The sequence below is a fragment of the Callorhinus ursinus genome, unplaced genomic scaffold (assembly GCF_003265705.2).
Source record: "Callorhinus ursinus isolate GAN/ISIS: 27379988/994484 unplaced genomic scaffold, GSC_fseal_2.0 scaffold25, whole genome shotgun sequence".
NCBI lineage: Eukaryota > Metazoa > Chordata > Mammalia > Carnivora > Otariidae > Callorhinus > Callorhinus ursinus.
In genome coordinates this window covers 7,384,216-7,397,877 of record NW_027397087.1, presented here as the reverse complement: position 1 = coordinate 7,397,877, position 13,662 = coordinate 7,384,216, and the positions used below count along the sequence as shown (strand labels likewise).

The 13,662-nt window shown below is 38.2% G+C and overlaps 1 protein-coding gene across 5 annotated transcripts in view; it reads right to left on the bottom strand.

The window, feature by feature from the left end:
* Nucleotides 1-13,662, bottom strand: part of BUB1B (BUB1 mitotic checkpoint serine/threonine kinase B) — a 55,411-nt gene that overhangs the window by 16,153 nt on the left and 25,596 nt on the right. For all 5 annotated transcript variants that reach the window (XM_025884599.2, XM_073876786.1, XM_073876787.1 and 2 more), the window contains exons 9-15: nt 8,473-8,702; nt 6,651-6,763; nt 5,829-5,944; nt 5,075-5,121; nt 3,957-4,017; nt 3,730-3,835; nt 1,467-1,741 (exon numbers count right to left, since the gene is read on the bottom strand). In XM_025884599.2, coding sequence (XP_025740384.1) covers nt 1,467-1,741; nt 3,730-3,835; nt 3,957-4,017; nt 5,075-5,121; nt 5,829-5,944; nt 6,651-6,763; nt 8,473-8,702 — 948 coding nt within the window. The remainder of the gene's footprint in view (nt 1-1,466; nt 1,742-3,729; nt 3,836-3,956; nt 4,018-5,074; nt 5,122-5,828; nt 5,945-6,650; nt 6,764-8,472; nt 8,703-13,662) is intronic.

Sequence of the window (13,662 nt, the reverse complement as noted above, 5' to 3'; positions counted from 1 at the left end):
CAGATATAGATTCATAATCAGAATTTATCTACCCTGGTTGACAGGCAATGCTCACCATTAGATTTTCTAAATTTATGCTTTATTTACCGAATCTATAGCAAATGCCTAATCTACATCTATTCTAAACTACTGAGAAACATTGACTAAGATACTAACTTTTTTCTTGTTTATCCTTTCTCTAGACATTTTACTCTTTAATAAGAAAAGATCAAGAAAGAAAAAGGGAAACCCAAATCACTCAAGGTGAATACATGCTAAGCAAATGTGATAAAAAGTTTATTGGACAAAAATTTGAAAATGCAATTTTAAAAGCACAAATTGGCAAATCAAAGAATATTCCTAAAACCAACATTCATTTAGCCAACTTTTAAATATATAGATTCTATGCGATTCCTTCATACCATTCTTTATTCATTTCCACCTCTCCGTTAAAAGAGACTTTATTTTTTTTTGAAGATTTTATTTACGGACATCTGGGTGGCTCAGCCATTAAGCGTCTGCCTTCGGCTCAGGTCATGATCCCAGGGTCCTGGTATCAAGCCCTGCATTGGGCTCCCTGCTTGGCAGGAAGCCTGCTTCTCCCTCTCCCACTCCCCTTGCTTGTGTTCCCTTCTCTCATTGTCTCTCTCTCTCTCTCTGTCAAATAAATAAATAAAATCTTTAAAAAAAATAAAGATTTTATCTATCTATTTATTTATTTTTGAGAGAGAGAGAAAGAGAGAGAGCAGGGGGAGGGACACAGGCAGAGGGAGAATCTCAGGCAGACTCCACGCTAAGCATGGAGCCTGACCTGGGGCCTCTCATGACCCTGAGATCATAACCTGAGCTGAAATCAAGAGTCGGATACTTAACTGAGTCACCCAGGAGCCCCTAAAACATACTTTAAAAAAGTACACTTCTGGGCGCCTGGGTGGCTCAGTGGGTTAAGTGTCTGCCTTCAGCTCAGGTCATGATCCCAGGGTCGTGGGATCGAGTCCCACATCCGGCTCCCTGCTTAGCAGAGACTCTGCTTCTCCCTCTGCCCGCCACCCCCCCCACCCCCGCCAAGCTCATGATCTCTCTCTCTCTCAAATAAATAAAATCTTAAAAAAAAAAAAGTACACTTCTAGTTGCCTATCTGAAATTAGTATCAAGCTATTTTACCATTATTTAAAATGTAATATTAAAGGAAAAACAAAATGCCTCCTGTCTCCCCATCAGGTATACTTTGCCAAGTTTTCTCAAAGACACCAGAATCCTCCGGGCGCTCTCAGTCTCATAACCATCAAAATTTACTTCTTCTAACCCTCATACTCAAATCAATTACCAAATCCCACCACCACTTTATCAGGGGGAGTCCTACTGTCATGTAAAGCACTTAGCACAGTACCTGGCAGGTAGTGAGAACCTGATAAATGATCGCTCTGACAAGCACACACAGAGTAAGAGATCACTCAAACAATCTGGTGTGTGCAACCTACAATCACCTGAGCTTCTTGACGCTGAGAGTTGGATTGTAGATGGTGCCACAAGCAGTCTGCTGGTCCGCAGAGATCTTCACAGCTAGATCCTCCTCCTGCAGCAGTCTTTCTGGATCAGAAGGGAGATCCTTTAAGGACACTATCTCATGAAAAGGAGTGGATACAAAACGAGCTGCTCTGGCGAAGTCACAAGTGTCTTCTGGGTTAGGACATATAGTTACATTCCTGAAACCTGTGATAATAGCATCCTCACTCAAGGGCTCAATTCCTGTAAATTCATCCTGAAATAAAAAACACATAAAGTTCAGCTGAAATATTTCAGTGAGAATATGGAGGACCTACCTTTTTTACTCAGAGAGACAAACATTAGGTAAGTGATTTTCAATGTAGGGTACAGAAGTAGCATATTAGAATCTCTAGGAAAGATAATTTTAAAAAGCACATCATAATATCTGAGGAAAAAAGTTTTATATCATGAAAATAGCAAACTATGTATTATCAAAAAAATATACTATGAGGATTCTCCACACAAAGGAAAAATACTGGATAATGATTTTTTGCCCAACCAATTTCACCTAAGAACTAGAGGAATAATATTTCTCTTCTGGCTTTGACCTAGAAAATGTTCTGATAATCTGCTATCCTCCTAGCTTTTAAGTTTTCTTCTATACCATATATTGAATTTGTATTTTATTTCTTAAAGATAATTCACAGTCACAATAGAAAATATGGAATACAAAGTATAAAAAAATGGAAAATTTTTAAAATATTCCTTTGTCTTTCAAAGATTTATTTATTTATTTTAGAGACCGTGTATGTGCAAGCAGGGGGAGGAAGCAAAGAGAGAGAATCTCAAGCACACTCCCTGGATGAACGCGGAGCCTGACACAGGAGGTTCCACCCGAGGACCCCGAAATCATGACCTCAGCTGAAATCAAGAGTCAGACACTTAACTGAATCAGCCACCCAGGTGCCCCCCCTTTGTCTTTCAAAGTAATACATGTTGGGGTGCCTGGGTGGCTCAGTTGTTAAGCATATGCCTTCGGCTCGGGTCATAATCCCAGGATCCTGGAATCAAGCCCCGCATCGGGCTCCCTGCTCTGCGGAGAGCCTGCTTCTCCCTCTCCCACTCTCCCTGCTTGTGTTCCCTCTCTCGCTGGGTCTCTGTCAAAATAAATAAAATAAAATAATAAAATAAAATAAAATATAAAATAAAATAAAATAAAATAAAATCTTTAAAAAAAACACAAAAAACAAAGTAATACATGTATATGGTTTAAAAAGTCAACTAGTTGAAAAGGATATATAATGGAAAAGTCTCCCTCTGGCACTTGACCCCTATCTCCCCTCCAATTTCTATTCCCCAGAGGCAACAGTTGTTACCATACACATCTGGTAGGTTACATGCATACATTTAAGTGCATGTACTTAAAAAAGGGGTTTTAGGGTCATTTGGCTGGCTCAGTTGGTGGAGCACATGACTCTTGGTCTTGGGGTCATGAGTTCAAGCTCCGTGCTGGGTGTGGAGCCTACTTAAAAAAAAATAATAATAAATAAATAAGGGGTTTTATAACAAGTGAAATTATAGCATATATGCTAGTATATTTTGGCTATCATAAATAATGTTGCTATGATCATTCATGTACAGTATTTTTAAAAATGTAAACATGTTTTTAATGGTCTTGGATATATACCTAGGAGAGAACTGCTAGGTCATACATATAGTAACTCTATGTTTAACATTTTAAGAGACTACTAAGCTGTTTTCCAAAGTGGCTGCACCATTTTATAACCCTACCCTGTATGAGCGTTCTAATTTCTCCACATCCTTACCAACACTTGTTATTTTCTTTGATTATAGCCATCACAGTGCATGTGAAGTAGTATCTCACTGTGGTTGTGGATCTACATTCTCTAATGAATAATGACGTTAATCATCTTTTCATGTGCTTAAGTTTTAAGCCAGTGTTTTTATTTTTATTTATTTATTTTTAAGATTTTATTTATTTATTTGACAGAGAAAGTGAGCGCACAAGTAGGCAGAGTGACAGGCAGAGGGAGAAGCAGACTCCCCGCGGAGCAGAGAGGCCAAAGCAGGACTCGATCCCAGGACCCTGGGATCATGACCCAAGGCAAAGGCAGACACTTAACTGACTGAACCACCCAGGCGCCCCAAGCCAGTGATTTTAATTTTAACCCGAACTTTATGAGAATTGAATGAAACAATTCATCAGTCTGCTTATATTAACTTAGGAATACTGTTCCTTACACAAACATCTGGAGACACATCCTCATTTGAGTTGATGCTTTCTGAAGTCTTGAGAATTGCAAAGGGTCTTCGTTGGGCTAAAACCCGTGGGGGATCTGCAGGATGACTGGAAAAAAAAATACCCTACTTATTTTTCTGTTCACATAGATAACAGTAACCCTTATTGCATCCTCATTTATAATAACAGAAGACTTTTAAGTATCAAAACAAAACAAAAAACTTCAAACCTGGTATTTTTTTTTTCTGTAAGAAGAAACTCATCAAAAATGGAGAAAGGTATACTGGGACCTATAGAAAAAGAGAACAGGTTGATGATCTTAAGAGTAAATGCCTATTTTTCAAGACATCTAGGTCAATTAATATTCTGTGCTGTTTGGAAGCAGAAAGGTAATCTGTTCTTTATAATGAACAATTTCAAACATATAAAAGTAGAGATCATTTAATAAGTTATCTAAACATGGATGATTGTGTCTCATACTTTATTCCCCACCACTACCACTACTTTCCAAACCCAACCCAACTCTGAATTATCTTAAAGCAAATTTAAGACATCATATCACTTCATTTGTAAATATTCCAGGATGTAATTCTAAAAGAGAGAGACTCGTTCAAAAAAGCATAATCTTCCCCCGCTCCATGGGGAGCTGGGAAGCCTGCTTCTCCCTCTCCCTCTGCCTGCCACTCCCCCTGCTTGCTCTCTCTCTCTCAGTCAAATAAATAAATAAAATCTTAAAAAAAAAAGAATAAATCTGAGTATAAATAGCTTTAGTTGTTTTTAAGATTTGATTTTACTTATTTTATTTGAGAGATAGAGAGAGAGAGGGCACAAGCAGGGGGAGTGGCAGTGGGAGAAGCAGGCTTCCCGCTGAGCAGAGAGCCCAATGCAGGGCTCCATCCCAGGACCCTGGGATCATGACCTGAGCTGAAGGCAGATGCTTAACCATCTGAGCCACCCAGGTGCCCCTATATAGCTTTAGTTTTAGACATTTTTTCTTTCTTCTGAAAAACTACTTTCTTGGCTGCTGGATACTACTGATAGGTTTAGCTCAGTGTACACTGCTAAGGTGGAAGATAGTATTTGGTAGTTAATATAAATTTAAATTTATATTTAAACTAAACATTTCAAAGCACTGAGGAATCTTACAAAAATACTCTTTTAAATGCCTATCCTATCTCAAATCATATGCTTATAACTGAATTCCATGATTCAAAGATATGATAATCTCTTAGTTCCCCCTGTCTTCTTACAACTCCCTTTACCATAATTAAGAAAAATATTTACCACATATTACATAATGTGTTTGTTACTGGTAAGTTTTTCATGACATTGTCAAATACAACTCACCTTTAGAATGAGGTTCTTGCCAAAAGTTTTCTGCAAGTGAAGTCTCCCTGTAAAGAAACTTATCTTAAAACATGTCCTAAGTACCCACAAAAAGAATTATTTAATTCTTATAAGTCCAAGAGGCTTTTCCATTAAATATAATCTTCTTCACTCTAGATAAAAAAAAATTCTAGTCTTGTCAATCCACATTCTTTAAGAAGATCGAACCTTCAGTCATTAAAATTGTTATAGAAGTATATTTGATAATAGATGTTATAACATTAACAGTATAAGCAGATTATAAAATGGCAAACTCTCATTTTTATCAAATAAAACAAAAAACAGAACACATAAGGATATACTTATGTTAATAGCAGTAATCTCTTGGTGGTAAAAAATGGGTGGTTTTATCTTTAAAAAATTATATTTGAGGAGTGACTGGGTGGCTCAGTCGGTTAAGTCTCTGACTCTTGATCTCGGCTCTGGTCTTAATCTCAGGGTCGTGAGTTCAAGCCCCATGTTGGGCTCCATGCTAGGCGTGAAGGCTACTTTAAAAAAATTTGTTTTTAATTTAAAAATTATATTTGATTGTTTCTGTAAGAAACATGTATTTTTTTTAACGGAAAAATGTCAGTACCTTGTCTTACCTCATCAGTATCAGAGCTTATGTTGTGACAGAGACTTGCAAACATTAAGTCTTAATATTATAAAAGACTTCAGGTTGGTTCTAAGTGCCCTCCTATAAGCATCATCCCTCCCACCAATGCAGTCCTACCTGGCACAAGAGTTTCCTGGACAAACAGAATTGGATAGAGCCATTCCTGGTATTTCCTGAGCCTCCGAAGCAATTTGCAGTTCAGCTGTCTCCTTTGTAGGCATCTTCTCTTCTTGCTATTTGCATTAAAGAAACAAAATCAATGTGTCTCTCCTATCTAAAAAATCCTACCTATTTTCAAGCTTTAGTTCCAAAATTAGGTTTACTATACTCTTCACCTAGATACCCACTAACCATATAAAATATCTATACTATAAAAGTTCTTTCTAATAATTTACATTCCTAGGATAAACCGTTTCTGTTGTACTCAACTGAGCAGTGCCAAGCATATACCAAATTTCTTTGGGTGACCCCATTTCAATGCAACATGACTAGAATAAAAAGCTAAAGTCCAGAAGTTATAAAACAATGGTTTAGAGTCTAACTAAGATGTCAATAAATTGCATCACTTCTAGTGACACAAGTTCCATTTGAGGTCATTTGTTAAACTACTCTCCTGCTGGACTTTGTTGCCACTAATAGCTATGAAACTACCAGAAACTCTGAATGGGGGTTGGGAGGATTTTTATCTTCTATGCTTTTATATTATTTAACTTTGTTTCAGTAAGTATAGTTTTCTGTGTTAAAAAAAAAGAGAAATGGGGGCATCTGGGTGGCACGGTTAAGTGTGTGACTCTTGGTTTCAGCTCAGGTGATGATCTCAGGGCATGAGATGGAGCCCTGCATGATACCCTCTGCCCTTCTCCCTGCTTGCACACAATCTCTCTCTAAAATAAATAAATAAATCTTTAAAAAAAAAAAAGAGAGAGAGAGAGAAATGACCTGATCACCCATTCTTTCTCGCTGAGTAGTTTGAATTTCTTTCAGCTTCTTCTCCATCTCTTCAATCTGTTTCTGCATTTCTGCTCTCTTCTCTGCACTGGTCAGTAGCTCAGCTAGAAACAGTAAGGTTGGCTAATGCATTACTCCTTATAGCAATTTATTCTGTCAAAAACTGTCTTTGGAGTGCATGCCTTCAACATACATGCTAATATTACAGATGAGAATAATATAAATGGAGCAAAGTCCTCTACTTGAGGTCTAGGTCTCTATTCTTTTATTTATTTAATCAATAAGAACCAGAATAGCTATGATGTGCCAAGAACAATTCGGAGCATTTACATGTCAGTGGTGCATAATACAACGTCCTTAGTCATGTGACACTAACATTCAATTTGGGGAAGACACACACACAAATTAATACGAAAATCAGTGTTAAAAATGAAATAGGTGGGGTGCCTGGGTGGCTCAGTCGATTGAGCATCTGCCTTTGGCTCAGGTCATGATCCCAGGGTCCTGGGATGGAGCCCCGCATTGGGCTCCCTGCTCTGCGGGGAGCCTGCTTCTCCCTCCCACTCTGTCTCCCAGCTCTTGCTCTCACCCTCTATCTCAAATAAATAAATAAAATAAAATGGGTGATGTGAGAATGTGTGACTGAGTAGGAGGATGGAGGTCAGGAGCTACTTAAGACGGCTAAGCAGGGAAGATCATTTTAAGAGAGGGACATTCATAAGGTTGCAACCCAAATGACAAGGAGCCAATCATATAAAGATCTGGGGAAAGATTCTAGGCCAAAGCTGGCACAAAGGCTTTAATGCAGGAACAAGGTCACTGTGCTCAAGAGTGAGTTCCAGAGAAGGCCAGGATGACTGTAGCAAAATAAGAGGGAGAAAAGTAAAAGATGAGGTTGGAGAGGTAGGCAGGAGCCAAGTCATGTGTGGGTAGAGTTCGTACTACATGGTAAGACAATGAGAAAACACTGAAGAATTTTAAGTAAAGTAATGATAGGACCTGGACTTTTTATAAAGATCATCTGCTATGAGCAAAATGGACTGTAGTAAGGCCAGACTGAAGTTTGCAGAAAGTCTAGCTGCAGTAGTCTACCTAAAAGATGGCAGTTTGGATTAATAATGAGAATGGTGATAAATGAAAGATTTGGAAAATTGTTTGGTGGTACGGTTGATAGGCTTATTCATTAGATGTGGGAGAATGGTACAGAAAGAGGGATCAGAGAAGACTTACGGGGTTTTTTGGCTTGAACCAACTGGGTGCATGGTGTTCCCTTTTACTGAAATGGGGAAGCCTGTGGTATGTGCTGGGGTGTGGTTTTTGGCAGAAATCAGTAATTCTGTTTTGGCTGTGTTAAGTTTAAAATGTCTGTTGGAATAGCCAACAGATATAGGTAACTAAACAGAGTCTGGAGTTCAGGTGAAATGTCAGGGATAGAGATATAAATCTGAGAGTCCCCAGCTTGTAAAGAGTATTTAATCCATTACCTAGTGATAGTTGTGATTGGAATATTCCAGACTCTATCCTGAGCCTCTGGAATAGCAGTGAAGGAAATTGAGAGGGAATACGCACCAAGGAAAAAGCCAAGAGAAGCATTTAATACACAAGCATTTCATCAACTGTGTCAAATGAAGCCAAGAGGTCAAAAAAGATCAAGACTGATAAACGGCCACTGGATTTGGCAAAAAAGAGGTTTCTGGTGACCATGATCAGAGCTGCTTCACTGGAATAGAGGGAATGCTTGAGAAAATAATGGGCAATGACGAAGATTACAATTCCCAAGAAATTTTGCTGTGAACTAGATCAATATACATACCTTCCCTTTGCTCTTTTAATTTCTTCCGGAAAACTTCAGCCCGGATCTCTTCAAAGGAGAACTCCCCCACTCCGGCATAAATCTTTTCCTTACAATACATCATCTTCTCTTTCTTCTCCTGAGACTCTTGCTGATGGCTTTGAACTCTTCGCAGGGGATCCCCTTCTTCCTTTCCAGGCTTCCTTGTGCTTAGAATGTGGTTTATACTAGGTTCAATTTTACATGGTGTCCTAAAGAAGCAAAATAATTATTATTCACCATATAGGTCAAATGAGTTATTTCTTACATGTTTTGACGGAACACAGGGACAATGTCAGTAGCAAGACTATGTATAATTGATTTCAAAAAATAAAAACAGGGGCGCCTGGGTGGCTCAGTCATTAAGCGTCTGCCTTTGGCTCAGGTCATGATTCCAGGGTCCTGGGATCGAGCCCCACATCGGGCTCCCCGCTCGGCGGGAGGCCTGCTTCTCCCTCTCCCACTCCCAAACACTGCTTGTGTTCCCTCTCTCGCTGTGTCTCTCTCTGTCAAATAAATAAATAAAATCTTTAAAAAAAATAAAATAAAATAAAATAAATAAAAAAGATTGAGAAAAGAGGCTAAAAAATAATTTACATGGATTATCAATAATTATGTTCTGTGTACTACTCTTTTATGATGAGGAATGAAATTAGCCATAAGTTAGGGTCATCAAATAGCTTATATTCCTTATAGGTAAAATAAATCTGAATATCATATCTTAATCAAACCCACTGTATGAAAGAAAATTAACCTATGCAATATAGCCTATTTGCCACGGTTTATCACCAAAAATAATTTGAGTTAGGAATATAACATTTAGGGAATTGACAATGTGACAAGTTCAAGGTTCTCAACTGAGGGGGAAGAATGGAAATGATAATACAGGTTTGAAAAGAATGAAGCATGAAGTACTTCAATGAAAACAGGGCAGATATTCTCAATCCTGGCTATGGACAAAATTACTTATATACCTTTTATTTTCTTATGTGCCTTTTTACAACTAAAGATATCTGGTCCTGGGGTACGTGCTTGAGTCAGTTAAGCATCCAACTCTTGATTACAGCTCAGGTCATGATCTCAGCGTCCTGAGATGGAGCCTGTTAGGCTCCGCGCTCAGCGCAGAGGCTGCTTGAGATTCTCTCTCTCTCCCCCTCTCCCTTTGCCTCTCTTCCTGCTCATGCTCTCTTTAAATAAACAAATAAATAAAATCTTAAAAAACAAAACAAAACAAAAAAACCAGACATCTGGTCCTTACCCCAGATCACTAAATCAGAACCTTTAATGGTAGGGTCTAAACATCTACATACCTAAAACACTTCCTCAACTTGTTCAACCTGATAAAGGACATCTACAAAAAACCCACACAAACATCATACTTAATGATAAAAGACTGAATGCTTCTCCTCTAAGATCAGGAACAAGATAAGAATGTCCATTCTTGCCACTTCTATTCAAAACTGTCCTGGAATTTCTAGCCAGGGCAATCAGGAAAAAAAAAGAAACAAAGCATAAAAAAAGAAACAAGACATCCAAGTGGGAAAAGAAGTAAAATGATCTCTACTTGCAGATGACATGATCTTATATATAGAAAATCCACTACTAGGGCTAATAATGAGTTCACCAAAGAAGTAGGATATAAAATCAATATATGAAAATCAACTGTATTTTATACACTTGCAATGAACGGAACACCAAAAAGAATGAAGTGCTTCAGAATAAATTTTTTAAAAAGAAGTGTGAATAGACAGATACCAAAGAAGATATACAGAAGGCAAATAAACATATAAAATTCAGTATCATGTTATCAAAAAATTACAATTAAAATAATGAGATACCACTACACAACTATTAGAATGGTTTAAATCTAAACTATTGACAACACCAAGTGTTGCCAAGGGTGTGGAGGTATGAATGAATGCAAAATGGTATAGCCACTTTGGAAGAGTTTGGCACTTTCTTACAAAACTGAGTCTTATGATAGAATCCAGCTGTATGAGTTGAAAACTTATGTCCACATAAAACCCTGCACACAAGGGTTTATAACAACCTTATTCATAATTGCCAAAATTGGAAGCAACCAAGATGTCCTCCCATAAATGGATAAACATCCACACAATGGAATATCATTCAGTACTAAAAATAAATGAACTATTAAGCCACAAAAAAGAAAACTTAAATGCATATTACTGAGAAAAGTCAGTCTGAAAAGCTTACATACTGTTTATTTCCAACTATAGGACTTCTGGAAAAGGCAGAATTGTAAAGACAATATAAAGATCAGTGGTTGCCAGGGATTTGAGGGAAGGATAAATGAACAGGCGGAGTAGAGGAAAGTTTTAAGGCACTGAAACTATTTTATGTGACATTGTAATGATGGACACATGAAAAACCCATAGAACTGTAAAACACATTGGAGTGAAGACTAATGTAAACTATGAACATTGGTTAATAATGTATCAATTGCAACAAATGAACCACACTGATGCAAGACATTAATAGGGAGAACTGTGTATGGGGTTGGGGAGGAGGAAGTATATGGGAACTCTCTGTACTTTCTGTACAATTTTTCTATAAACCTAAAATAGCTCAAAAAATAACATCTACTCATTTTTTTAAAAAGTGCAAAACTTGTATTCTGAAAACTATGAAACACTGTTGTAAGAAATGAAAGAAGATATAAATAAAAGATATTCCATGTCCATGGATCAGAAGATTTAATAGTATTAAGATAGCAATATTCATTAAATTGATCAACAAATTCAGAGCACAATCTGTAACACAATCCCAGCTGGTTATTTTGCAGAAATTACCAAAACAATCCTAAAATTCAGATGGAATTGCAAGGGGACCAGAATGGTCAAAACAATCTTTAAAAAGAACTAAGTTGGGGGGCGCCTGGGTGGCTCAGTTGGTTAAGCGACTGCCTTCGGCTCAGGTCATGATCCTGGAGTCCCGGGATCGAGTCCCGCATCGGGCTCCCCGCTCGGCGGGGAGTCTGCTTCTCCCTCTGACCCTCTTCCCTCTCGTGCTCTCTATCTCTCATTCTCTCTCTCTCAAATAAATAAATAAAATCTTAAAAAAAAAAAAAAAGAACTAAGTTGGGAGATTCAAACTTCTAGATTTCAAAAGTTACAACAAATCCACAGTAACCAAGGCTATGGCATAAGGACACATGTAGATCAATGGAATAGAAAAGTCTCAAAAATAAACCCATACAGGGGCGCCTGGGTGGCTCAGTCGTTAAGCGTCTGCCTTCAGCTCAGGTCATGATCCCACTCCCCCTGCTTGTGTTCCTTCTCTCACTGTGTCTCTCTGTCAAATAAATAAGATCTTAAAAAAAAAAATTGTTTAAAAATAAATAAATAAATAAATAAACCCATACATTATGTCAGCTGATTTTCCACAAGAGTACCAAGACCATATGTGGCACCTGGGTGGCTCAGTCACTTAAGCATCCAACTCTTGATTTCGGCTCAGGTCATGATCTCAGGGTTGTGAGACTGAGCCCTGCATCAGGCTCTGCACTGGGTGTGGAGCCTGCTTGAGATTCTCTCGCTCTACCTCTGTCCCTCCCCACCCCCTCTCTGAAAAAAGAAGAAAAAGAAGAAGAAGAAGAAGAAGAAGAAGAAGAAGAAGAGTACCAAGACCATCTAATGATGAGAGAAATTTTTTCAAGCAACAACTGTATATTCACATGCAGAAGAATGAAGTAGGACTCCTTCCTTATATCACACACAAACATTAGCTAAGAATGGATCACAGACCTAAATGTAAGAGCTAGAACTATAGAACTTTCAGAAGAAAACACAGGAGTAAATCTTCATGACCTTGAGTTAGGCAAAGCCTTCTTGGATACAATGCCAAAAATGTAAGAAACAAAAGAAAAAATAAATTACACTTCATTGAAATTTTTACACCTTTTGGGATTCAAAAGATAACATCAAGAAAGTGAAAAGAAAAACAAAGAAAGTGAAAAGACAACTGACAGAATGGGAAAAAATATTTGCAAATCATGTATCTGCTAAGGGACTTGTACTCAGAATATATAAATTCTTACAATTCAAAAAGACAGGGGCACCTGGGTGGCTCAGTGGGTTGGGCGACCAACCAACTCTTGATTTCAGCTCAGGGCATGATCTCAGGATCATGGGATCAAGCCCTGCATCAGGCTCAGACATCAGCATGGAGTCCACTTGGGATTTTCTTCCTCTCCCTCTGCCCCTGCCCCCCACTCACACTCACTCTCTCTCTCTCTCTCTCAAATAAAATCGATAAAAAAATAAATAAAAGACAAATAATCCAGTTGAAAAATAGGCAAAGGATTTGAATAGGCACTTCTCCAAAGAAATACAAATGGCAATAAGCCCATGAAAAGATGTTCAACATCATTAATCATTAGAAAAATGCAAATCAAAACCACAATGAGATACCACTTCACACCCAATAGGATGGCAACAACCAAAAAACAAAACCAAAAGAAAGTGAATAATAACAAGTGTTGGTGAGGATGTGGAGGAAATTGGAGCCCTCATTCATTATGGCAATTTGGGAACAGAAAATGGTGCCACCTCTTTGGAAAACAGACAGTTCCTGAAAATGTTAAACATGGAGCTACTATATGACTCAGCAATTCCCTTCCGAGGTATATACCCATAGGAAATGAAAACATATGTCCACAAAAAAACCATTTACACAAATGTTCACAGAAGCATTACTCATAATTAGCCAAAAAGTAACAACAACCCAAAAGTCCAAAGGGGTAGCTGCTCTAGACAAGTTCAGGAACTTGCAAACAATCTGGTTTGACTATATGACGGGGAGGAAACAGGAGATGTTAAGGGGCGCCTGGGTGGCTCAGTCAGTTAAGCGTCTGCCTTCATCAGGTCATGATCCTGGGGTCCTGGGACGGAGACCCGCATCGTGCTCCCTGCTCAGTGGAGAGTCTGCTTCTCCCTCTCCCTCTGCCTTTCCCTCTCTGCTCATGCTGTCTCTTGCTTTCTCTCTCTCAAATAAAGAAATAAAATCTTAAAAAACAAACAAACAAGGAAACTGGAGATGTTAGCAGAGGCCAAATCAAGAACAGTCTCCTAATTAATCTTAAGGAGTTTTAGTTTCATCCCAAAGGTTATGGGGACCTAGCAAGGGATTCTGATCAGGAAAATGAAACAA